A 27,571-nucleotide genomic window follows, 5' to 3' on the forward strand; every position below is an offset into this window, starting at 1 on the left:
CTTTGCCTTAACCCATGGAGAAGCTGAAGCTAGCAATAAAGTTGTCACAGGTTAGATTCCTATCCTCAATAATATATGTTCAGTATTATTTGATTCAGGAGCCACTCATTCGTATATCTCGTTAGGAATGATAGAAAAACTAGACAAACCTTGTGAAAGCTTTAGAACTAGGTTTGTAACAGAATCGCCTTCGGGTGAAGTAGTCCTATCATCACGGACAGTACGAGGCGTACAAATCAAAATTGAGGATGTAGAACTAGAAGGAGACCTGATAGAATTAGAAATCAAAGACTTCGACATGATACTGGGTATGGATTGGCTAGCAAGGCATGGCCCAACCATCGACTGCAAATGCAAGGAAGTGATATTCGAGACTCTTGACAGTCAGAGACTATGTTTTATGGGACAAGTTTCAGGACTACGCACACCGCTTATTTCATCTCTCAAAGCTCAGAGGATGATAGAAAAAGGATGTCATGCATTCTTAGCCAGCGTCACGGATGTAGTAAAGGAAACACCACTAAAAGTTGGAGACGTTTGCATTGTAAAAGAATTCCCAGAAGTATTTCCTGACGACTTACCAAGATTACCGGCGACTCGGGAAATTGACTTCACAATCGAACTAGTACCGAGCACCGAGCCTATCTCAAAGGCATCACACCGGATGGCACCTACCAAACTCAAGGAGTTAAAGATGTAGCTACAAGAACTCCTAGACTTAGGTTTCATTAGACCGATCCATTGACCACGGGGAGCACCAGTTCTATTTGTGAAGAAAAAGGACAGAAGCATGCGAATGTTTATAGATTACCGCGAGCTGAATAAGGTGATGATAAAGAATAAGTGCCTGCTACCCTAAATTGATGACTTGTTTGATCAACTCCGAGGCATGACCGTATTTTCAAATATTGATTTACGGTCCAAGTATCATCAGCTCAAGGTACGGGGGGAGGATATTTCCAAGACAACTTTTAGAACTCGTTATGGACATTACGAGTTTCTAGTTATGTCTTTTGGTCTTACCAACGCTCCAACCGCGTTTATGGATTTAATGAATAGGGTCTTCAAGGATTACTTGGACAAATTCGTTGTAGCATTCATTGATGATATTCTAGTGTACTAGAAGGACGAAATCGAATACGAGGAACATTTAAGGATGACCTTGTTACAATTGAAAGAGCATCAACTTTACGTCAAGTTCAAGAAGTGTGAATTCTTGCTTTCCCAAGTAGCGTTCCTCGGCCACATTGTATCCAAGGATGGAGTTGCAGTAGACCCATCTAAGGTAGAGGTTGTGAAGTAAGAAGCATTCTGGGATTAGCAGGTTATTATCGGAGGTTTGTAGAGGGCTTTTCTAAGATAGTTACTCTGCTTACCAACCTGAGCCGGAAACAACAAAGGTTCATCTGGACTGATAAGTGTGAAGAGAGCTTCCTGTTGCTTAAAGATAAGCTATGCTCAGCACCAATACTTTGTGTACCGACACCCAATGACAAGTTTGTAGTCTACTATGATGCGTCGAAGCAAGGTTTGGGTTGTGTGCTGATGCAGAATGACAAGGTAATAGCCTACGCCTCAAGGCAGCTGAAGGAATATGAGCAACGCTATCCAATGCATGATATGGAGTTCGCAGCGGTGGTCTTTGCATTGAAAATCTGGCGCCACTATCTTTATGGAGAACGGTGTGAGATTTATACGAACCACAAAAGCTTAAAATATTTCTTCACGCAAAAGGAGATCAACATGAGGCAGCCCGGGTGGTTAGAATTAGTAAAAGATTGTGACTGCGAAATCCTATACCACCCGGAAAAGGCAAACGTAGTTGCTGATGCACTAAGTAGGAAGAGTTATGGAAGTCTAGCAACGTTAGCTGGAATAGAAAAGCCACTACAGCATGAGCTGATCAATGCCGAAATAGAAGTAGTCATTGGTAAACTAACTAACTTGTCCATCTAGTCAAGTCTGTTAGAAGATATATGGATTGGGCAAGGGCATGATGACACATTAGTAGAACATATGGATGAAGTTAAAGAAGGCGAGGCCACAGATTTCTCGTTATCAGGACAGGGGTTCTTGAGATATAAGGATCGGGTATGCATGCCGAATTATCAAGGGATTAAGATGAAGATTTTAGAATAAGCGCACAGTACCCCATACACAGTTCACCCAGGGTCAACCAAGATGGCTCCCTACATTAAGGCAATGGCCAGGAATGAAGAAGGATATAGCGGAATTTGTGTCTAAATGTTTAGTATGCCAACAGGTGAAAGCGAAACATCAGCGGCCTACAGGGTTATTGCAACCACTTAGTATTCCAGAATGGAAGTGGGACTACATAGCCATGGATTTTGTGATGGGATTGCCATGAACAAATAAGCAGCACGACTCGGCTTGGGTAGTAGTAGATAGACTAACCAAGTCACCTCATTTCTTGCCTGTGAAGACTACGTACACAGCAAATCAATACGCAGACATTTATGTCCAAGAAATAGTACGACTGCATGGAATCCTAAAGACAATAGTATCCGATAGAGGATCAGTGTTTACATCAAGATTTTTGGGGAAGTTTGCAGCAAGCCATGGGTACCAAGTTAAGTCTTGGTATGACATTTCATCCTCAGTTTGATGGACAGTCCGAGCGTACCATACAGATTTTAGAAGATATGTTGCGCGCTTGTGTACTTGATTTCAGAGGATCATGGAGTAAGTACTTGCCGCTGTTAGAATTCTCCTACAACAATAGCTACCAGTCAATGATCGGGATGGCGCCTTATGAGTTACTTTATGGGAGGAGGTGTCGATCGTCGTTACATTGGGACGAGATAGGAGAAAGGCAACTTCTTGGACCCAAAGCTGTTACAGAAGCTCAGGATGCAATAGCGCAAATTAGAAAACGTATGCTCACTGCCCAGAGCCATCAGAAAATTTATACAAATGCCAAGCGGCGTGATGTGGAATTCAAATTCGGAGATAAAGTCTTCTTAAAGATATCTCCTATGAAAGGTGTGAAGCGGTTCGGGAAGAAAGGCAAGCTTAGTCCTCGATTTTTAGGTACTTTTGAGATATTGGACAAAGTGTGAGTAGTTGCATATGGATTAGCCCTACCACCAGCTCTAGCAGATAACCACAATGTGCTCCACATCTCAATGCTACGAAAATATGTGTTAGACCCATCTCACGTCTGAAAGTATGATACGATAGCACTCCACAAAGACTTGAGTTACGAGGAACGATTGGTCAACATCCTAGATAGAGGGATGAAGGATTTACAGTCTAAGAGTATTCTGATAGTCAAAGTCCTATGGAGTAATAGTTCTAAATGGGAGGCAACGTGGGAGTTGGAGGAAGACATGTTAACACAGTATCCGGAATTGTTTAGAAAATAAATTTTGAGGATGAAATTCTTTTTAGTAGGGGAGAATTGTAGAGTCCCAGAACTTTACTTAGCTAGTTAGATAGTAGTAGTAGTTATAGTATGTTTGTTACTGTGGATTTTGGTTCAAGTAGGGACTTAGTTGAACACTCGTAGCAACACTTATAGATTTTATAAGTTTAACCTATAGTTTAAGAATATTAATTATAACATAAAGTTTGAGTAATATAATTGATTATAAAGGTGTAATTTATTATACTATAAGGTTTCGATAGAACTAATAAGATCATGGCACTTGTCGTGTGCATGTTTATTAAGGATTTAAGTATTTTGATGAATAGTTTAATTAAAAAGAAAGATCTAGAAGATATAGAACCTTCCAGCAGCTGTTAAGATCGTATTATGACTCAGTCAAAGTTGTTTATCCAATTGAAATTATGCTGAAAAAGTGCAACTACGTATTTAATATATTCACGTATGGCGATATATCGCAGCATAGGGGGTGATATATCACCTATGCGATATATCACCTACGGAAGATACGAAAAACACGTCGACTTTGCACGAACGAAAAAATGAACCTGTGATATGCTAGTAGGGGCGATATATCACCCACCCTAGGTGATATATTGGCTCCAGTGGCCTGCTTTCAAACTTCGTAGAAATCGAGCTTGATTCATTCCTTAACCTCTTGACTTGCCTCTGAACGATTTTGACCAAGTCCTAGGCACCTGTTGAAGGAATATTCAAATATTTTTCAATTAATATTCATTAGTTTATTCAAGCTCAAAGGAGATATTTTCACTCCTTGAACTCTATAAATAGGACCTAGTACCCAGCCATTTCTCTCATTCTTCAAGCTGTGTTCAGAGCCTGCAAGCTGCTAGGGTTACTATAGAGTGATACACTTGGGTTTGGGATAAAAGATTTATCATCTTAAGCTTTATAAACACTTGGGAAGTGAGATATAGTGTGTTTTCATTATTGAGTGTAGATCAGTTCTAGTACATCCAAAGGTATTCCTATTCTTTAGTTCATTTCTATATGGTTCTTTAATTTTTTTTACTCAAATCCTAACTTGTTGTTTTCGATTATTGGTTAGGTATTTAAGTTCTTTGAACTTAAGGTTTCTTTTCGGTAAGTTTCTTCTTGGTGGTTTAGTTCTCTTCTTTATCATCTCTTTAGAAATACTCACCAATCTTTTTGTTGGTTTTAGAAGTGTTCCAAATCTCGTCCTTGTTCTCAAATATCCTAGTGTTGTTAAGGAAAATAGGATAGATTTTATGTGCTTTTATGTTTCGATATGTTTATGCTATGATATGTATATGTATGATATGTTTTTAGTCCTTGAGTATATGATTTGTTTAGATAAAAAGCATATAACTTGTTTAGATAACAAGCATATAACTTGTTTAGATAACAAGCATATAACTTGTTTAGATAACAAGTCCCAATAATATATTCCTTGGGCATATGATTTGTTCAGATAGCAAGCCCAATAATTTATATGACTTGTTTAGATAACGAAGCCCTACAAATTTATGGGCATATGATTTTCCTAGCTAGCAAGCCCCAAGAAGTATGATGTCCATTGTAATATATGTTTTTATAGTCATAGGTTTTATAGTGTATGTTTGTGATGTAGTTTTATGCTTATGATATATGTTGTATGTGTTAGTAGATTTTCCTTGCTAGGCATTAGGCTCACTCTTTTAATTTTAATGTGATGCAGGAAAGTAGATATGGAGGCGGAAGGATTCTTGGTAGCTTGGCTTGTGTATTAAGGATGAAGGGATTCAATGGACTGCGTGACGATTCGATGATGACGTTATTTTTAGACTCTTTAAATTATGTTTTTTTATGTATTTTCCGCATTTAGCTTTGTAAACAACTTCATTAAATTTAAAGTTATGTTTTATTTTTAAAACAATGGGATCCCATACCACTCATTTATGTATTTCAATATTTACTTTGGAGTTTTTAAAAAGTTATGAATATTCCTTATGTATGTTTTCTAAAAAATAGTGGCTATGTCTAGTAGTTTTAATGGTCCAATGTCTTAGAAGTAGTTGGGTCATTACAGCCTTCGCATAGAGCCGCAGTGCTACCGAAGTCAGAGAGCATTTCAGCCTAACTAAGACAAATTTGAGCCACGACGCTCATCACTTGAGCCGTAGTGCCACTGCGAAAGAAAACCCAGAAATTTCTGCGATTTCACAACCCTTTCGACTCAAAACATCCTAGAACGCTAGGGAACTCAAATCTTTCCCCAAAAAAGCTATCCTAACATGTTTCTAACCCTTGGAACCCAGATATTAACATCTCTAAACATGTATTGGACATTCATCAACATAGAAACAATGACAACAATCTCAGAATTTAAAAAAAAATTAATTTGACAAAAACCTTAACATAAGTTTGAACACTTATAGATGAAAATCCAACCACCAAAACCTTATATCCTTGACATCTAGCCTTTCAATAACTCAGATTGTTGATCTCCTCTAACCTCAAGTCTTCACAAACTCAAATCAAGAACGAGAGATTGTTCTTGGTCTATTTCCCCTTCAGTCTATCGCCCAAAACTAGAGTCTGAAAGATGCGGTTTCTAAACCTATTTGACTTATTTTGATTTATTTAATCTGACTTAATTCGTATAAAAACCAAATGACCTTTCTATCCCCAACCTCAAGTTAATCCTTAATAATTACTTAAGGCACTTATTGTAATTCCCATCTAAAACTATTAGTTTTAACTTTTGATAATTACATTTTCTATCATAAAAATCATAATTCTACTTTGACCCCCAATACAAAACTCCTATTGCACTTTGGCCCCTAACACTTGAAGAAACACGTGTGTGTGGATTGCTTGACAGAACACATAAATGAACATACATCATAAATAATACATGTCATAATTCATATAATTAAACACATAATGTACAATTCACCATAATACCCTTATTATTAAAAGCGGATAGTACATATAATATCACATATACATATTCATATAATCACACAATACATAATTTCACAAAATTACCAAAATACCCCTCAAGATTATTAAATTGCCAAATTACCCTCATAGGCCAAAATTACCACAATATTCATGAAATGCAAAGGCGAATATTACATGATGCGTAGCTATCACCTTTCCAGGTTGCATTAATACACACCACAAACCATTCCTCGAAGCATCAAAGTAGACTACGAACTTCTCATTGTTTGATGAAAGGCTCAATACCAGAGCGGTGATCAGCCGCCGCTTCAACCCCTTAAAACTGTTCTCACATTTATCTGTCCAGATATACTTGGTCCTCTTATGTGTTAGCTCAGTCAATGGTGTGGCTATTCTAGAGAATCCCTCAACAAATCACCGATAGTACCCTGCTAATCCCAAGAACTCCTAACCTCTGGTACACTTCTCAGCCTGGGCCAATCTTTTACTGCCTCAATCTTGCTTGGGTCCACTAGAATCCCTTCCTTACTTGCAATATGGCCCAGAAATGTTGCTTGGGGCAACCAAAACTCACATTTTCTAAACTTAGCATATAGCCTATGCTCTCTCAACCGATGCAATACCAAACAAAGATGCTACTTGTGCTCTGTCTCTGACCAGGAGTACACTGGTATATCATCGATGAATACGATCACAAACTTATTCAAATAATTCCTGAAGACCCTATTCATCAAGTCCATAAAGGCTACTGGGGCATTGGTTAATCCAAAGGACATGACTAGGAATTCATAATGTCCATACCTCATGCAGAATGCAGTCTTTGGTATGTCCTCCTCTCTAATCCTTAACTCTTGGTAGTCGGACCGAAGGTCAATCTTGGAGAATATTGTCTTCTTCTGTAGATGTTCAAACAAGTCATTGATCCTAGGCAGCAGATACTTATTCTTAATGGTCAACTTATTCAACTCCTTGTAGTTTATACACATCCTTCTTCTTGACCAACAACATTGGAGCACCCTATGGTGAAAACTGGGTCTGATGAATCCTAGATCCAGTAACTCCTGCAACTAAATCTTCAATTCCTTCAATTATGCTGGAGCCATTCTATAAGGTGTCCTAGATAGTGGCTCCGCCCCTGGCGCCAACTCTATGATAAATTCGATCTCTCAGTGTGGTGGCAACCCTGGCAAGTCTGCTGAGAACACTTCAGGAAACTCGCATACTAATCTAGTCTAATCCAGTCCAACTGATATAATCCTAGAGGTATCCACTATGTTCGCTATGAATCCTATGCAACCTTCTTGCATTAGGTCTCTAGCCTTTAGTATCGAGAGCATAGGTACTCGTGGTCCACTCACTGTCCCTACAAATACAAAGGGTACCTCCCCTTCCAATTCAAATGTCACCATCCTTCGCTTGCAGTCTATCGTCGCCTCGTACTTTGATAACCAATCCATCCCCAGGATCATATCAAAGTCATCCATTGCTAGCTCAATCAGATTCAGAGACAACTCGCAACAAAGTCTTGAATCCTCTAGCATACATATCATAAGGCCTACACAAATGGTCTATCACTCTAGCAAATACAAACGAATGAGTAGCTCCTGATTCAATCAATGCAGTAAATGAAGAACCGGCACTAGAAATCTAACTTGTCACGATTGATGGACTAGCCTCAGCCTTAGTCTGGGTCAAGGTGAATACTCTGGCTAGAGTGAGGTTGTCGCTTTTATTCAGCTCTTCTTTTCTGGCTTGTGGGCAGTCCTTCCTCAGATGACTAGTACTCCCACTAGTGAAGCAGACTCTGACTCTACACTTTCCTTGATGTCGTCGCCTGCACCGAGGACACTCTGGGAAACTCCTCCAATTGTCTCCCCCACCCTAACGGCCACTGAAAGCACCTCGTGCCCTCCTATCTAAACCAGGAGGAACAAAAGAATCTGAGACCTTTCTCTTCTACTCACTGGGGCCACTATCCCAGCTAGAACCAATGAAAAGAGGCACCGTCGTCCGAGAATCGCGCCTTGTGGCACCCTCTCAGCCCCCTCAACTGTAAGGGCCTTCTCCACTACATGTGCATAGGCAGTAGTCCTCAAATCTAATGTTATCTTGATGCCACGGGCTATCGTGACGTTCAGTCCCTGCACAAACTGATCCCTCCATGCCATATGAATAGGCACCAAGTCCGGTGCGAACTTCACCATTCGGTAAAACTTCAATGCATACTCTATAATCGTCATCCAGTTCTGAGTCAGGATAACAAACTAATCCACCTTGGTAGCTCGGACTGCAACACTGTAATATTTCTCGTTGAAGATATCCCTAAATTCTTCCCAGGCTATAACTATCGCATCCTTCCTCTAGGACACAACGTCCCACCAGATGCGAGCGTCTTCTCTCAACATGTAGCTAGCACAGGCCACCTTTTCATTCCCTTCCACCCTAATGAAATCCATAATGGAAGAATTCATATTCATCAACTGCTCTGCTTGCAGTGGGTCTTGACCACCCTCAAAGGTGGGAGGGTACTGCTTCCTGAACCTCTCGTATAAAGGCTCCCACCTATTCGCCATCACAGGCTGGGCTGGCATTAGTGCCACAACCTGTGGAATCTATAACCCAATACCCCGAGGATGGACCTGCTGCCTCAATTCTCAGAGCCCATCTTCTGTTCATCGAAGTCTGGCTTCCATTTCAGCGAACATCTGTTGTCAATTCTGTGGGCCAGGTGGAGGGGTCTTGAACCTGGTTGTCATCCTCGACCACATTGTTGCATAATGTAATCGATCTTTGAGGCATAGCTTCAATATTCCTGCTATCAATGACACTGCACATCAGGCACGACAACAACGTCCAAAACCACGTTCCAGTCCCAATAAATCAAATATAAACAACAGATCAAAACATCGCACATAACATAAGCATATAGCAATCAAGGGGTCATGCCCTGGAATCATACATATATCAACACATTCATCATGCTCTCTATATATACTATTCAGGCAAACATGGCAACTCAAACAAGTAGTTAAACACATAGTTCATTTAATACCGACCAACCTTGAGTCGATCTTGTCACTGGTAGCGAGCATACATGTTCGGTCGATCTCCAAGAACCATAAACCTTGGCACACTCTGATACCAAGTTGTAACACCCTACCACCTTAGATTCATTACCATGTGATGTATTAATGTGCCATTAGCTTGCTAATCGAGGTATTAGGTTAAAAAGTGTGATTAAATTGAAATATAGACTCATTTGACAACATTTGTTATAAAAGATTTGGACATTCATTAAAACCATAAAATTCATACATTTGGGATCCCAAAATACTGTTTCAAAATGTATTAAAATTAAAAATCAATAATATAGTTGACCTAACTGACAATATCAGCCATTTACAGTAAATTCCTCAAACAACCTTGGTCGTTGCAACCAGGTAGGCGAAACATGTACACACTGCTCCATGCTCTCCAACTCATGGTTGATCGACCTTTCCCTTGCCCTTACCTACACCATAGAGCACCCGTGAGCCGAAGCCCAGCAAGAAAACTCAACACATAACATATTACAATTCAATTGAGTAATTAAACAATTCAAACAGACAACAGATTAAACATATAGCGGCCTATGTCGACCAAGGTGCTTTACCAGCCACTGGGTTCGCGGTCTTCACCAAGCAAGTGGAAACAACACCCTTAGAGGGTCTCTCCCTAGTGGCCTGCACTCATCATGCTTAATGTCGATCCTGGCCCTTGCCGTACCCGGGCTTCGCCATTCTCGGCCTTTGCTGTTCCCGGCCTTCGTTGTTTACTCATAATCATGCACAATATAGCATAACATTTACATGTATTCACACAAATATTAAACAAAAATATAAGGGCCACACCCTGAAACACAAATAATAGGGCCATGCCCTACTCTACGGGCACAAACCGTTTTCTTACCTCTGACTCGAGCTGATAGACTAATGCGATCCTGAGCACGATCCCCTAAACCTGAGCTTTGACGTAAAACCTAGTCACAACACCATGATAAATTGATATCCATCAATCCCTAACCAATTAAAAACTCTGGATTAAAATACTAGCCTTCGAGACCTCGAATTCTACTAAACTAGGTAGTAGAACCTTTCCTGATCCTTAACATTTGGGTTCCCGAGCTTAAAACCCTCAAATGGCCAACATTTCCTATTTGAGTCGTGGCCTAACCCTCAAGGTCCGGGGCTCTCATCAAAGATACATGGGAAATGGCGGGCCTCAACCTGCACCGCAGTGCCTGGGTGAAATTTTGAGGCCGCCAATCCTTTGTGTTCAAGCGGGTCACGACACCTGATGAACAGGGCCTATAACGACCCCAAATTCGCTAATAAGGCTTAAGGGCCTTGATTAGTGTGCCAGGAGGCCATAATTGAGTTAAATGTGATTTGAGTGAGTTTATTGATTTAAATGCATAATTATATGATTATATTGATATTAATGTGATATATATGGTATTTGTGAGAACCACATTATTATGTGGGTAGGCTTGCAGAGCATGACTCGAGGTGATCCTAGGGCTAGATAGCAGGAAAAGTCACATGGGGCTTAACAGTTGACTTTGGATAAGTCAGGGGTATTTTAGGTATCAGGTAGTTATTTAGACTATCGGGTTATGATAATAAATATATGGAGATATATTTGAGGTTAGGAAGTCTAGGCAGGAATATTGGGGAAATTTACCCTTTTGCCCTCGGGGACGTTTTCGGCACCCCGAGCCTTGGGATTGACTTAACGGGATAAGGGTAGACTAAATTAAAGGAAAATAGTAGAACACAAAATAAACTGACCCTTTATTCTCAGCCTTTTCTCTCTCTTTTCTCTCAAGGAAAACACAAAGCTCAGAGAAAAATCAAGTGAATTGAGCTGGGATTTCTGAGAATTGAAGGTGGGATTTAGCAAATTAACTCAAGGATTATCCAAGGAACTTAATCAGGACTAAAGTAAGCATTGAATTCCATTCTTTGTGGTTAGGAATTCTGAGTTTTGGCTGGGTATTGAGATGATTGTCATTTTGATGTTTAAGGGCGGAATTAAGGTGGAAAGCTTGGGAATTAACTTGGATTTTGCTTAGAGAAGTGGTTCAGCAGAAGAGGTAAGCTTTAATTTGTAAATTAGAGGTTCAAATTTGAGTTTTTCATGGCTGGTTTTAGTGTTTGAAGTTCTTGAGTTTCAGGAATTGAAAAGAGATTTTTATGGGTGTTAGGCTGGGTTTTTCATCTTAAAAGTGTTGGGAATGATTGTTATTGAAATAGGGAGCTTTGGGATGTGTTTGGGTAAGGTTAAAGGGTTGGAAATGGTGGAATTTTTGGGCTTGAAGGGAAGGGATGCGGCTCTGTTCTAGAGGGCTGCAGCCCTAGGATGAAGATGAGCCAGGAGGGCTCGGCCAGGGGTGAACGCCGCGGCACGTGTTTTCTTCCAAGGAGGCCTTAGGTTTTGTTTTAGGGCAGGGCTGCGGCTAGGCTTCAAGGGGCTGCAGCCCATAGAGGCATACTTGAACGTTCAGGGTTTTTAAGCACGGGAATCGAGCCTAATGTGCTCGGGATCAATTTCACCACCGTGCTTGGTGGGATTTGATTTCTTGGAAGTTAGTTTTGTACCCGAAAACCTATATTTGGATATTAATGGAACCCAATACCTTGGTTGTGATTAGGTGTTAAAGCTAGGGCTCGGGAAAGGATTGTGCTCGAGGGACATCGCTTGTAATTAATAAATGAAAAAGTTAAAGGTAAGAAAATTGCACCCGGTTGTGTATCTGTAACGGGACTAAGGGCTCCCTAATATGTATGCTTGAAAAAATGGTATTATGCCATGTAAATAGTAAACCAACGGCCTAAGCCTGCCAAGGTTAAATTAGCGCACAGGGCGCCACTCGGCCACTGGTTGACGAGGACAGCTTATTATGCACTGAGCTCGGTTTAAGCGGGCCAGAGTCAGTGGGTTAAACAGAGGGTGCGGCCTAAGTTGTCGTCCCTGATTATTGTGTAATTTGATTATTAGTGATGTCTACTTGTATCTTGGATTCTGATTATATGCTATAGAGTTAACATGAATGTTGAGTGGTTAAACATGCTTAAAGAGTTAATTGTTTGCTAATATTGTATGTGATGTGTATTATGTTTTCTTGCTGGGCCTTGGCTCACGGGTGCTACGTGGTGCAAGTAAAGGCAAGGGTAAACTTGACCAGCCCTGATTTGGAGAGCTCTGCAAGCTGAATGTACATGGCCGGCTGCTCAGCCGCCACGGTTGAGAGCAAAGCAAGGACGAGAGGACCGGGAATTTTTATTTTGCCTTAGTATGGATGATGATTGTCTATAACTTTTATGATTTTGTAAATCAACTTTCAAACACTATTTCCTCTTTGGGATCCCTTACGTGAAACTGTTTATTGTCTATAAAATGTATCTTTTGAAACCAAAACTACTTTTTAACCCTAGCACACTTATAATTAGTGACACGATTTAATTAAATGACTTGATTAATAAGTCCTGCACCTTTATAAACACACAGTGCAGCGGTCTTGGCTATCCAGGATGTTACAACTTGGTATCAGAGCGTCCTAGGTTTAAAGGATCCTGAAGATTGGCTGGACATATACATTCGCTGCTAGAGACAAGCTCGATTCAGGGTTTGGTAATGTGTACATGTGCTTATGTGGTTATATGTCTAGAATGAGTTATGAATATTGTTATTTATTGGATTAATAGGAAGCATGAGATACTGATAGGGCTTGACCCTTGACTGATGTATGAGAATATTAAGGCATGCTTATCAGCATCGCATTGCATGTAAATGAATATTTGAATGATTAATTGTATAATGTATACTAGTGAATGCTTTTATCTTAGCTTTTGTATGATAATGTTGGAGCATGCTTTTTAGCAGCAGGTGCATGTGGATGAATGCCTATATTGTGAATGTTTGTGATTGGTTATGTTACTCTGATGGGTTTTGGGAGAAGCTTTTGCCCTATCATCATGGTCTAATTGCTAAGTCGTTGATTGCAGATTGACTTGGATAGCTATGCATCCAAGAAAATTTACGTGACTAGCCGGCACTAGGTCTGGGGCCGAGGGTGATGACCAGGGCCAGAATCCTTCGCCAGTCCCTGAGAACTGGCAGCAATTGATGGCAGATATGCAGGCTCGATTAAAGAACCAGGATGAACAGATTCGCTTACTGCGACAGCAGACTCCATCGGGGAGTGCTGCCTCTATTGTACCACCTGCAATGGTACCAGTTGTGCAGTTATGAGAGATTGGGAACAGATGGGAACCGTTGTATGAGCGGTTCAGGAAACAGCAGCCCCTGATCTTTGAGGGTGGACCTGATCCATTGAAAGCCGAGCAATGGCTAACCATGATTACTACAATTCTGGATTTCATGAGAGTAGAGGGGCATGATGGGGTGGCCTGTGCCACTTATATGTTGAGAGAGGATGCCCGCATCTGGTGGGAAGTGGCATCGCAGACCAGGGATGTTACTGCTTTGAGTTGGGAAGGTTTCAGAGACTTTTTCAGTCAGAAATACTACAATGTTGCCGTAAGGGCAGCAAAAGTTAATGAGTTTGTGGGTTTGGTGTAGGGTAATATGACTGTTACTGAGTATGCCCTAAAATTTCACAGACTTGCGAAATTTGCACCATATCTTCTGCCTACAGATGCTTCTAGGCAAGATAGGTTTATCAGGGGGCTTAATGCTATGATAGCCCGGGATGTTAGAATTACAACGGTACCTGGAGGAACAACTTATGCCCAGGCCGTTGAGAAGGCTCTTACCTCTGAGGAAGCGGAGAACAAGATTTGAAAAGAAAGTGCGGTGAGATGCGAGGGCCGCAGAGTGGTGCCTCCCTATTCAGGGACAGGTAGGGGCGGAGGCCCCAGTGACTTCAAGAGAAAGACTCCTAACACTTCGACCACTGCTGGTCTTAATAGGAGGGGTCAGGGTGGCCGTCAGGGTTGCGGCGAGGCATGGCAGACCAATCCGGAGTGCCCGAGGTGTAGAAGACGCCGTCTAGGCGAGTGTCGGGCCAAGGCTTGTTTTGTGTGAGGAGTAGGGGGCATCTTAGGAAAGATTGCCCAACAGTGAAGAAAGGTGAATCAAGAAAGGTGGATAGCTTGACTCCGACTCGAGTATTCACCTTAACTCAGGCAGAGGTCGAGGCTAGTCCCTTGGTAGTGACAGGTCAGCTTTCTAGCGCTGGCTCTCCTTTTACTGTATTGATTGATTCTGGTGCTACACATTCCTTTGTTTCTAGTAAAGTGATTGATAGATTGTGTAGACCTAGTGAGTATCGGACTGTAGGGTTTGGGACTTTATTGTCTACGGGGGAACTGGTAGTTTCTGGGAGATGGATTAGGGCACTGCCAGTGATGGTTGATAGTAGAGAACTTTCAGTGGATCTGATTGAGCTAGATATGGAGGATTTAGATATGATCTTAGGGATGGATTGGTTGGTCAGGTATGGGGGTACCATAAATTGCAGGAAGAAGATGGTGACTTTTGAGCCTGAGGGTGAGGATCCTTTTGTCTTTGTGGGAGCGGTGTCTGGACCCTGCGTACCCATGATTTCACCATTGAGAGCCAGAGACTTGTTACAGGGTGGATGTATAGGTTTTCTGGCTAGTGTGGTGGATACTACCAGGGTTATGCCAGTAGGGCCAGGAGAGACCAGATTGGTTTGTGAGTTCTTAGACGTATTTCCTGAGGATCTACTAGGGTTGCCGCCGCACAGGGAGATTCAGCTTGAGATTGTGTTAGCACCAAGGACAGAACCAGTGTCACAGGCACCATATAGGATGGCACCAGCAGAGTTGAAGGAATTGAAGATACAGTTGCAAGAACTTCTGGATTTGGGATTCATCAGGCCTAGTTATTCTCCATGGGGCGCTACAGTGTTGTTTGTTAAGAAGAAGGATGGGACTCTGAGGATGTGTGTAGACTATAGAGAATTGAACAAGTTGACTATCAAGAAAAAGTACCCTCTACCAAGGATTGATGACTTGTTCGATCAGCTACAGGGAAAAACAGTGTTCTCAAAGATTGATCTTCGAACTGGTTATCACCAGTTGAGGATCAAAGATGAGGATATACCGAAGACGACCTTCCGAACACAAAATGGGCACTATGAATTTTTGGTCATGTCTTTTGGTTTAACCAATGCCCCGGCAGCTTTTATGGATTTAATGAACAAGGTGTTCAAGGACTTCTTAGATCAGTTCATTATTGTCTTCATCGACGGCATCCTGGTTTACTCCAGTTCAGACACAGAGCATGAGCAGCATCTTCAACAGGTTTTACAGAGGTTAAGGGAGCATCAGTTATACGCCAAGTTTAAGAAGTGTGAGTTTTGGTTGCCAGAAGTGACTTTTCTTGGGCGTATCGTTGGAGCATAAGGGATTAAAGTGGATCCGTCCAAGGTAGAAGTAGTAAGAGATTGGCCGAGGCCAAGGAACTCCTCGGAAGTGCAGAGTTTCCTTGGGTTGGAAGGATATTATAGGCGGTTTTTAGAGGGATTTTCAAAGATTTATTCACCAATGACAGAGCTGACGAGGAAGAATCAGAAGTTTGTTTGGTCAGAGAAGTGTGAGAACAGTTTCCAAGAGTTGAAGCGACGACTTATTTCTGCTCCTGTGCTGAGTCTTCCTTCGGGGGAAGGAAAGTTTGTAGTCTACTGTGATGCATCGAGGATGGGTTTAGGCTATGTGTTGATGCAGAATGAGAAAGTTATAGCTTATGCATCGAGGCAGCTGCAAGAGTATGAGCAGCGGTATCCTACTCATGAATTGGAATTAGCAGCAGTGGTATTTGCACTGAAGGTGTGGCGACACTGTCTGTATGGGGAAAAGTGCGAGATATACAATGACCATAAGAGTTTGAAGTATTTCTTTACTCAGAAAAATTTGAACATGAGACAGAGGCGCTCGTTGGAACTAGTTAAGGATTATGACTGGGATATCCTTTACCACCCGGGGAAAGCCAATGTGGTAGCAGATGCTTGTATTCTGATTGGATATCCTCTAGGTATGAAAGCCTATACTTTGCTTGATATACATACTCAACAAATATTTCATTCTCGAGATATCATATTTTATGAGCATATTTTCCCTCTACAATAATTACATTCAGATGCAGAATTAACCGAGTTTTTTTAGATCACAATCATAATTCTTCTTCCAGCGGTGATTCAACGCCCAAAGTGGTGCCTCCACTGTCAATTTCCACTGATGTACCTACTAAACATCATTCGGACAAGCTTAGGACTACAAAATCTAGCAAAAATATCAACAAACCAAGTCATCTAAATGATTATGTTTGTGAGTACTCCACTGCCCATCCTCTTTCCAATTTTATTTCATATGATAGATTCAATGCTCCATTTCGTAATGCCATTCTAAATTCATGTAGTACCATTGAACCTACCTGTTTTACTCAAGCTTCTAAACTACTCGAATGGCAAAATGCCATGAAAGATGAGCTTGATGCCTTAATAACCAATAATACTTGGTCTATTGTGTCCCTTCCTCCTAGTCACAATGTGATTGGAAATAAATGGGTATACAAAATAAAATATAAATCCAATGGTGATATTGACAAATACAAGGCTCGTCTAGTAGCTAAATGATACAACCAACAACAAGGCATTGATTACCTTGATACTTTTGCACCTGTTGCAAAATTTAATACACTTAAGTTGTTACTTGCTCTAGCTTCCATTAAGAACAAGAAATTACACCAAATGGACATTAACAATGCTTTTCTACATGGTGATTTACATGAACAAGTCTTTATAAAGATTCCTCAAGGCTATAAGCCTTTAGGGGAACTTCTAGTAAATGTTGTTTATAAACTTAATAAGAGTTTATATGGCCTTAAACAGGCCTCTCGATAGTGGTACCAAAAGTTAAGTACCACATTACTAAATGATGGCTTCAAACAATCTACTTCCGATCATTCTCTTTTTATAAGATCTAATTCTAATACTTTTCTTGCTATTTTAGTTTATGTCGAAGATCTTGTTATTTCAAGCAATAATGACATGGATGCCTTTCATTTTAAACAACAGCTTAATTCCAAATTCAAACTCAAATATCTTGGTCCTTTACATTTCTTTCTTGGACTTGAGATTGGTCGATCTAACAATGGCAATTCTATTTCGCAGAGACCTTTCACTTTACAAATTCTTAATGAAACAGGTTTTTTAGGTGCTAAAGCTTCTTCAACACCTACGAAACCAAACTATAAACTCAGTAAAGATGAAGGAGATATTTTGGCTGATCCAACAACATATAGAAGCCTCGTTGGTAAACTTATCTACCTTACTGTCACTAGGCTTGATATTTCTTATGCAGTAAATTGATTAAGTCAATATCTTCAAGAACCAAGACAACCTCACATGATTGTTGCCCAAAGAATACTCCAATACCTCAAAGGGACACCTAGTCAAGGACTTTTTTTTCTACTCCGAGTCCTCATCTCAGCTTAAAGCTTATGCAGAAACCAATCTCAACTCAGCGGACATTCAACTCAAAAAAATGTCTGATGCTGATTGGGGCACTTGTCCCGACACTAGATGATCCATTTCAGGTTTTTGCATCTTATTAGGCCAATCTTTGATCTCTTGGAAGTCCATTAAACAAACCACTGTGTCCAGATCTTCTGCAAAAGCTGAGTATCGGGCTATGGCAAACACCACTTGTGAAGTTTTATGGTTACCGCTCTTCGCAAAGACTTTGGTGTTGCATATTCACAACTTGCCCTACTCAATTTTGACAATGACGCTGCTATCCACATCTTAGAGAACCCCGTCTTTCATGAGAGAAAAAAACATGTTGACATTGACTGTCACATTCTTCGAGAAAAGGTTCAAAGTTGTCAGCTCAAACTTATTCATGTACCCTCCAAGCAAAACTTGGCTGACATCTTCACCAAACCACTCTTCCCAGGTCAATTCAACGATCTACTCTCCAAGATGAATGTCACCAACATGTACAATCCATCTTGAGGGGGCGTATTAAAAGTAGTTTAGTACCTTAACTAATTTTTTAGTTGTTATGAGTTGGTTAGGTAGTTTTTTACCTTGTTCCTAATCTACCCCTGGACTTGGGATGTATATATTCAATGTACACATTTCTTTTATTCAGTCAATATAATAATACACATGTTTTGTTGAGACAAAAGCACAATCAGAGTATTTCCTCTAATACACTGTGCATGGACCCCATATACCTATGATATCTGTTATGAGTGCTAGAGATCTATTGCAAGGAGATTGCATAGGATTCTTAGCCAGTGTGGTTGATACCACCCAGGTCATGACAGTGAGACCAGAGGTTACCAGACTAGTGTGTGAGTTTCTGGATGTGTTTCCAGAAGATTTACCAGGGTTGCCACCACACAGAGAGATTGAATTTGTGATTGAACTGGCACCAAGGACAGAGCCAGTGTCTAGAGCACCTTAAAGAATGGCCCCAACAGAATTAAAAGAACTGAAGGTACAGCTGCAGGAGCTATTAGACTTAGGTTTTATTAGACCTAGTTTCTCACCGTGGGGCGCACCAGTTATGTTTGTGAAGAAGAATGATGGTTCTCTGAGGATGTGTATTGATTACAGAGAACCGAATAATTTAACAATTTAGAACAAGTATCCTTTGCCAAGGATAGACGATCTGTTTGACTAGTTGCAGGGTGAAAGGGTATTCTCAAAGATAGACATTCGATCTAGTTATAATCAACTAAGGTCAAGGAGGGAGATATACCAAAGACTGCCTTTTGCGCTAGATATGGGCATTATGAGTTCTAAGTCATGTTGTTTGGGTTGACTAATGCCCCAGTTGTTTTTATGAATTTGATGAACAGAGTGTTCAAGGATTATTTGGACCATTTTGTGATAGTCTTCATTGATGATAATCTGGTTTATTCTCAATCAGAGTCAGAACAGGAGCAACATCTGAGGTTAGTTCTACAAAGACTGAGGGAACACAGATTGTTTGCGAAGTTCAAGAAGTGTGAATTCTGGTTATCTCAAGTAACTTTCCTTGGGCACATTGTCAGTAAGGAGGGGATCAAGGTGGACCCAACCAAGATTGAGGCAGTCAGGGATTGGCCAAGGCCAAAAAATGCTTCAGAGGTTAGAAGTTTCCTTGGGTTGATAAGTTATTACAGGCGTTTCGTGGAAGGATTCTCAAAGATTGCCACTTCATTGACTGAACTGACACGCAAGAATTAGAAGTTTGTGTGGTCAAACAAGTGTGAGAACAGCTTCCAAGAATTTAAGCAGAGGTTGATTACAGCTCCAGTTCTGAGTCTCCCGACAGATCAGGAGAAGTTTGTGATATACTATGATGCCTCACATCAGGGTTTGGGTTGTGTTCTTATACAGTCAAGGAATGTGATTGCTTATGCCTCACGCCAGTTAAAAAGAAATGAACAGAGGTACCCAACTTATGATTTAGAATTGGCAACAGTGGTGTTTGCATTAAAGGTATGGAGGCATTACCACAAGAGCATGAAGTACTTTTTCACACAGAAATATCTGAACATGAGACAAAGGCGTTGGCTGGAGTTAGTAAAAGATTATGATTGTGAAATTCTATATCACCCAGGAAAGGCCAACGTGGTAGCTAATGATTTAAGTCAGAAGGGTCTCGGGCAGATTTTTAGTGCGAGCTGATATCCAGAGAATAAGCAGAGGATATGACCAAAGCTGGCATAGAGTTGCTAGTAGGCCAGTTGGCCAACATTACATTACAGTCTATGCTATTGGAAAGGATAAAGGAAGCTCATTTAGGTGATCCACAACTGAAAAAGATCAGAGAGGATGTTTTAGTTGGAGTGTCAGAGATTATACAATGTCAGATATGGGTTTGTTGAGATACAAGGGTCGGATATGTGTTCTAATGGACACTGCTATGAGACAGGAGATTCTGGATGAATCACATACTACTACTTACTCTTTGAATCCAGGCACTATATATGAAGATGTATCAGGATGTGAGATCGATATATTGGTGGCCTGGGATGAAGAGGGATGTGGCGGAATATGTGGCTAAGTGCTTGACATGTCAACAGGTCAAGGCTAAGCATCAAAGGCCAACTAGGCTATTACAGCCTCTGGACATCCCAGAATGGAAATGGGAGGACATCACAATGGATTTTGTGGTAGGGTTACCCATTACTATGGGTCAACATGATTCGATGTGGGTTATCATGGATCGATACACCAAGTCAGCTCACTTCTTACCACTGACGAACACTTATACAGTTGACCAGTACACATATATCTATGTGAAAGAGATTGTGCGCCTTCATGGGGCACCGAGGTCGATCGTGTCAGATCGGGACCCTACATTCACTTCCAAGTTCTGGGGAAGCTTGTAGAGGGCCATGGGTACACAATTGAAGTTTAGTACTGTTTATCATCCTCAGACAAATGGACAATCTGAGAGGACAATCTAGATACTTGAGGACATGCTGCATGCATGTGTGCTAGACTTTTGGTGGGTCCTGGAGTAAGAATCTACCTTTGATAGAGTTTTCCTACAACAACAACTATCAGTCAACCATTGGGGTGGCTCCTTATGAGATGTTGTATGGTAGGAAATATAGATCTCCCATTCATTGGGATGAGACAGGAGAAAGGAGATACTTGGGTATTGAGGCAGTTCAGAAGACCAATGAGGCCATTGAGAAAAGTTATGATGATCCTCACTGGTATGAAGTGAGCTGATTTGGTATATCAATCCACAATAACCCACCGAATCATGTTGACCCACAGTCCTGGGTAACCCCGCCATGAAATCCATCATGATGTCCTCCCATTTCCACTCTGGGATGCCCAGAGGTTGTAATAGCCTTGCTGGTCTCTGATGCTCAACCTTGATGTGTTGACATATCAAGCACTTAGCCACGTATTCTGTCACACCCCTCTTTATCCCAGGCCATTAATACAATGATCTCACATCCTGATACATCTTCATGGTGTCTAGATGCAAAGAATAAGGAGTAGTATGAGATTCATCCAGAATCTCCCATCTGATAACAGTGTCCATCGGAACACAGATCCAGCCCTTGTATCTCAACAAGCCCATATCTGACACTGTATAATCCCTAGACACTTCGACTAAGACATCCTATCTGATCTTTGTCAGTTGTGGATCACCCAATTGACCTTCCTTTATCCTTTCCAACAGCGTAGACTGTAGTGTGATATTGGCCAACTGGCCCACCAGCAACTCTATTCCAGCTCTAGTCATATCCTCTGCCAACTCTCTAGATATCAGTCTCGTACTATATATCTGTCCTGGACCTTCCGGCTTAAGGCATCTGCTACCACATTAGTTTTCCCTGGGTGATATAGGATTTCACAATCATAATCCTTCACCAAATCCAACCAACATCTCTATCTCATGTTCAAATCTTTCTATGTAAAGAAATACTTCAGGCTCTTGTGGTCAGTGTATATGCGACACTTCTCCCCATAAAGGTAATGCCTTCATACCTTTAATGCAAAGACCACTACTGCCAACTCAAGATCATGATTGAGGTATCTCTGTTCATATTCTTTCAACTGGCGTGATGCCACTACAACAAAAACCCATTTCCATAACACAAAAATTTAACACTTTTAAAAAAGTATTATAATAGATAAATAAGTGTATAGGTGTATATGGGACTTAATTTTGGCGCCTAATTTTTCCCCACCACCCAAAAATTTCACACGGTCCCAAATATAATCAAATTGTATTTATAAAATAAGTAGATAAAAAAATATAATCTCTTTCTCCAAACCGATCCCCAAATCTCTTTCTCTCTCCCTCCATAACCGATCCCTTTCTCTTTCGTTTGCTCTCTACCAACCCCGAACGGATACCCACCGATTGTCACCGCCGTTCAAGCACCGGACCAGGAAGACCAGACACCGCCGAAACTCCATCCCCGTGAGCCTTCGTCGCCGTTCTTCCCTGTGAGTAGAAGCCTCCAAGTTCGCCCAGATGTAGTGGTAAGCCATCACTTTCTTTTTCACACTCTACTAATATTTATATGCAAGAAAATAAACATGGTTCCAAAAGATATATCTATTACATGCACCCAACTGTATTTTCAGGTGAGTTTTTCTTGAATTTCAGTTCAGATGTTGGTTACAAATGTATTCTTGCTATCTCATGTGATGCAAAATCCATTCCTTTTAAAGTCTGAAGTTGTCTTTTTGGAAGATGTTGATTATTGTTTCCTATTGATGTTCATTGAAATCTTGATTGGTGTCTCAGTTAGGATTATTGATGAAAAGGGTAAATTAGATCATGGAAAAGTCTTCAAGAAGGACTTTTATAAGACTCAATAAATGGAAGTTTACTTCGTTTTGTAGGAATTTAGGGTCTATTACTTCTCACTGATGGTCTCACAGAGGGATCCGAGCCCCCTCTTCTTTCTTCTTGTATTTTATATCTTTATTTATCAGATACTATCTGCTTAAAGGTATCACTATAAATCAATACCTCATTTCCACCATAAAACAAATATTAATACTTCCATTCTTACTCATTCTATGGCTCTATTTCCTAATATGCTCTATTATGTTGCTTGTGTCTCTCAACCCCAATATTTCTCATCCAGGGATTGTAGAAAAAATGCCTCTAAGAAATTTCACTCACCGTATATATATATATATATATATATGTATGTATATATATGTTCATGTTTATGTGTGCTTGTAATTTTTTCTAATTTTATTAGGTTTCTACTGGTGTAGTGCCTCATTACACTGGAACTGTGCTTGATGGGACTAAGTTCAATTCTAGCCATTATAGAGGATTCCTTTCAAGTTTAAGCTTGGCCAAGGTATTAATTATTAACTAGTGTTGGTGGTATTGTATTGAGTGGTTCTGATGTTGCTGCAAATAACTAATTTAGATGGCTTTCGAAATGATGCTTTTTGTTTTTAGGATCTTTAGTCTATAATTTATATATGTATATTTCATGATTTCAAAATCCAAAACAGAAGCACACACTTCTCTTAATTTTGATTTGGTTTAGTTAATGAGTATTTCGAAATCCCCAAATCACTATCTCTCTTTTTTTATTTTTTTTTAAATCCCTAAATAAATTTTGTCCGTAGTATATATTATCTACCATTAATCTATGGATCCTAAATAAATTCTTAAGTATTTTTCTTGCTTAGTTTTCACATTTTATTAGCACAACATGTGTACAAATTTCTTTTACTTGAAAATAGAAAAGAAAATTGACTTAGTTGATTTGGGGTGATAAGTCACTTGATTGTAAGATGTATATATATATAGTGATTCTATGGCTTTGTTTTCACATTTTATTTGTACAACATATGTACAACACAACATATATGTTATTAAGCTTCATTTGAGATTCATTTCTGCACTATTGTAAATTTTGTTGTTTTGGGTTTTTCTTCTTTTTTCTAGAATTTTTTGGTGGGGAAAAAATAGGATTTGATTTCCTAATATATGTGGGATAATGGGTTTTGGGTTTTCTTGTTGGACCACTCCTGGCTTTGAATTTTCCATGGGGTTTGCCTAACCAAACTTGGTATCTTTTTTCTCTTCCTACATGTTTGTATCTAATTTTGCTTCTTGTGTAAAAAAGAGAATGAGACATTAAATATAAATTGGAGAAAAAGCAGTATAATTTGACTTAGATGTATGTTTTACTCGATTCATTAATCTGTGATTCTTATTTGCATGATTTGGAGTGATTTCTTTTCATTGTGAGTTTGTCACTTGCTATTATTTTTTATTGGGTTTATGATAAATACTCATGTTGTGCTGATCATTTCAGCTAGTAGATTATTGTTTATCTATTGAAATAAAATAGAAGAAAAAAGAGTGCAAGTAATTTTTTTGTTGATTAAACTATGTGTTGATATTTATTAACTCCTAATTTATACTTATACCATATATATATAGTGATGAAAAGACTAGATTCCTAATCACTAAAGAATATGTATACTATGCTAATGATCTGCAATGAAGTATTTTACTTGGGTATATACTATATATTTAAAATTAGGAATATATGTAATTTTTAGAGTAAATTGTTGATTAAATTATTCTTGCAGTTAGTTCATGTTAGTCTACAATGAAAAGAATGAAAATGATGATAAGAAATGAAAATTTTGAAACCAATCCATTCCAAATAGTTATTACATAAAAATTATTATATAGACAAATAAGTAAAAATGATTGTTAATTCATAATTGAAAGTACACTTTTAATTGAAAGTTTTGCTATTAGAATGAGTTTTGATTTGGCTAGAGACTAACGAAAACTGCAAAATCTTAATATTTATAAGTATTGAAAGCTAGTTATCTTGATTGGGATGTTGTTTTGTTTTATTTTAAAGCTAGTTATTTTGTTTTGTAACAGTTCGTTTTTTCTTCTAAGATCAATCCTGATGTGGTTGTTCCCAAAAACAGGAGTATAAAATAGATGTTTTCATCTAGTTTTTCCTCTACTAAATACCTGCTCAATGCACAAAGAGCAGCAAACTTCAATAAATCAGACTACATAATTCACTGAAGCATTAACTAAATAATACTGCACTACTTTGTTAATTTCAGCTAACAAAAATTTGAATTCACATTTGCTCCAAATCAAACTAGTAAAAGAATGCATTCAAAAATAGAAATGAAATAAAAAGTAACAGGATTAACACTAAGCAAAATCAAGCCAAATTTCTCCACCCTGTTTTCCATTTCCTCAAAGATTTTCTTATTCTTCTCTAGTCAAATAACCCAACAGATAGCTGTTACTACAATCTGCCAAAGAGTCTTCTTCGCCTTTGAGTCGCTCACCTAAAACAAAAAGCACCTAGACAGTTTGCTGGAACACACCAGACCATTTTAAATTCTTCCAAATTCTTGTACCAAACTTGGATTGAGACCGGGCAGTGGAAGAACAAGCCATCTGCATTTTCATAATTCTTCTTACACAAAACACACCAATCTTTGGCTAAACACCATAACTACAAACCAGCTATGATTACCGCTTTGGCTTTACAGTCTTTTCATGTAACCGTTATATGCGATAGATGATGAATATGATGATAATTGCTCTAGAAAAGTTTCCCTTTCCTGTTTTGATCTGTGAAGGTGGCATGTTGCTTTTTGGACATTCATTTTGCATTAAAAAAAGCATTACAGAAGTGTTTATGATCTGTTGTTGGTTGTGGCTTTTTCACTGTTGTGGATATACTCGGGTCTCCATTGCCCCTATTTTTTTATGCACTACCATTCTAACTTTGGCCCTTCTAACTTTCAAGTGTCATTTTACCATTCTAATCATGTTTTGGCCCCTTATTTTATTGTTAACAAAAAAAATTAGGCCTGGGTAGTAAAACCATACATTTGAAGGTCTTGAGGCCAAAATGAGATTCTAATTCTATAGTTTGAGGGCCAAATAAATACTCTCTTTAAAAAAATGTAAAGTGAATGAGATAAATAGTATAATTCAAAGATGATGACAAATTTTGAATTGGAAAATTGTAGTGGAATTAGTGAAAGAAAAATTAGAGTGGTAGAAGAGAATGAAGAAAGGAAATCTGAATAATTTGTATTGTATATATTTACATGCACTACAAATTTATATTCTCTTTCAGGTCTTGAGAATAAAATTAATAACTTAAGATTGCTTTTTATGAGAGAAAATGAGTGTTGGAAAGATAAATAGAGATTGAATGTGTAAATCACATGCTAGAACAGTTACATTTTATATATATAAATTTAGGATGTAACTCTATATTGACCTCTCTCTAGCTAGTAGTTAAGGTCACCAAGAGCATCATAGTTATGTCATTTACTTTTGACTAAAAAAATTTGTGTATAAAGATATCGTTATACTTTTCCACCAGCACGTTTCTTATGAGAAGATTTACTGATGCAATTGTTTCAATAAGGAATTTAAGTGCTTGAATGCTACAAACCCCAGAATTTCACGGTGTTAAATTGTTTTGTCAGCCTCTTGGCATATACTTAAATTGTTTGCTTGCCCGAAGCCTTGCTTCTGATTATGATGACTTTTACATTGTTTTTTTTTTGGTCAATTGCCCTTAATACGTTTCTGCAGCAGTTGTTAAGGCAAATTTATTTGATGTGGCTTTAAATACAAATATTCTTGATACTGGCTCTAATGGTTCCTTGAGGTAAGGCCTTTAGTTTGATTTGCCAAGTTTAATATAGTTCTACACATCAGAGGTCAATATTTTAAAGACTGGTTGTTCTTGTTTTTTTCTTGTTTTGGTATCGTTATCACTGTTTTGGTATGCATTTTCTTGGAATTGTTATCACTGTTTGGTATGCATTTTCTTGTTTTTTTCTTCATTATTTTGTATTTTTGGTAACTGTAAGGGTTTTTTCTTTTTTACATTTTCCCTATATCAACATTTTAGGAAAAAGAAAATCTCTATTTCACCATTGAAGATCTGCCCCAACTTTCTTCTCTTCTGGTCATCTTGAGTGTCTCTAGTCATCTCTAAAGTCTTTGGTCAACTATGTCTCATAGTCTACTCTATTGGAAGGGTAAGTTCTCCATTCTTTTTGTCCTCTGCTATACTTTAATGCCCTGAATGTTGATATTTTTGTATTGTGCAAATGAGGTTCACCATTATTTTCAGTTTACTTTTGGTAACAGTGCTAGCTAAATTATTTTTATTTTTCTTCTAAAATGATTTTTTGAGATAGTGTTTCACAGTACAGATTGAAGATAAAAACTGAAAGCTTTTGTGATAGTTTACCATATACAGATTTATGATCTATTAGTTTAAGTTTTCGAGTCTTTGTCTCTTGTGAGATGTGATTTGCTACTAATTGCTTGCTTTATCTCTGTTGGGTGTCATATAGCTAGTTGTATATCTCTTCATTCATTGCACAAAAGCTCCTCTTATTTAGCTTATGATAAAACTCTATATGCAGGTTCTTAAAAGCTTGAGAAATTGGTCTACCTGTGTTGTCTTCTTGAGAAATTGGTCTACCTGTGTATGTATTCTTAATAACATAGGATAGTGTTTTGAAACTTCCTTTTTTTCAAGGCTATTCGTATAGTGTGTTGATTTGTTTTATTATGATGGCATTAATTATTATAGGGTCTTATGCTTGCCTATATGTTTCTCTTGTCTTTTGCAAAGCAGTGTATAAATGTTATTTTTTTATCTAGCCTTATTTCGTGTTCG

General features: G+C 39.0%; 1 protein-coding gene across 1 annotated transcript; it reads left to right on the forward strand.

Moving 5' to 3' along the window:
- Positions 1-17,111: 17,111 nt before the first annotated feature.
- Positions 17,112-17,732, forward strand: LOC133815069 (uncharacterized mitochondrial protein AtMg00810-like). Its single transcript, XM_062247956.1, has 2 exons — positions 17,112-17,232; positions 17,374-17,732. Exons 1-2 carry the CDS (start codon positions 17,112-17,114, stop codon positions 17,730-17,732), a joined length of 480 nt encoding a protein of 159 aa, XP_062103940.1.
- The last annotated feature ends 9,839 nt before the right edge of the window (positions 17,733-27,571 follow it).

Source organism: Humulus lupulus, chromosome 2 (assembly GCF_963169125.1).
Source record: "Humulus lupulus chromosome 2, drHumLupu1.1, whole genome shotgun sequence".
NCBI lineage: Eukaryota > Viridiplantae > Streptophyta > Magnoliopsida > Rosales > Cannabaceae > Humulus > Humulus lupulus.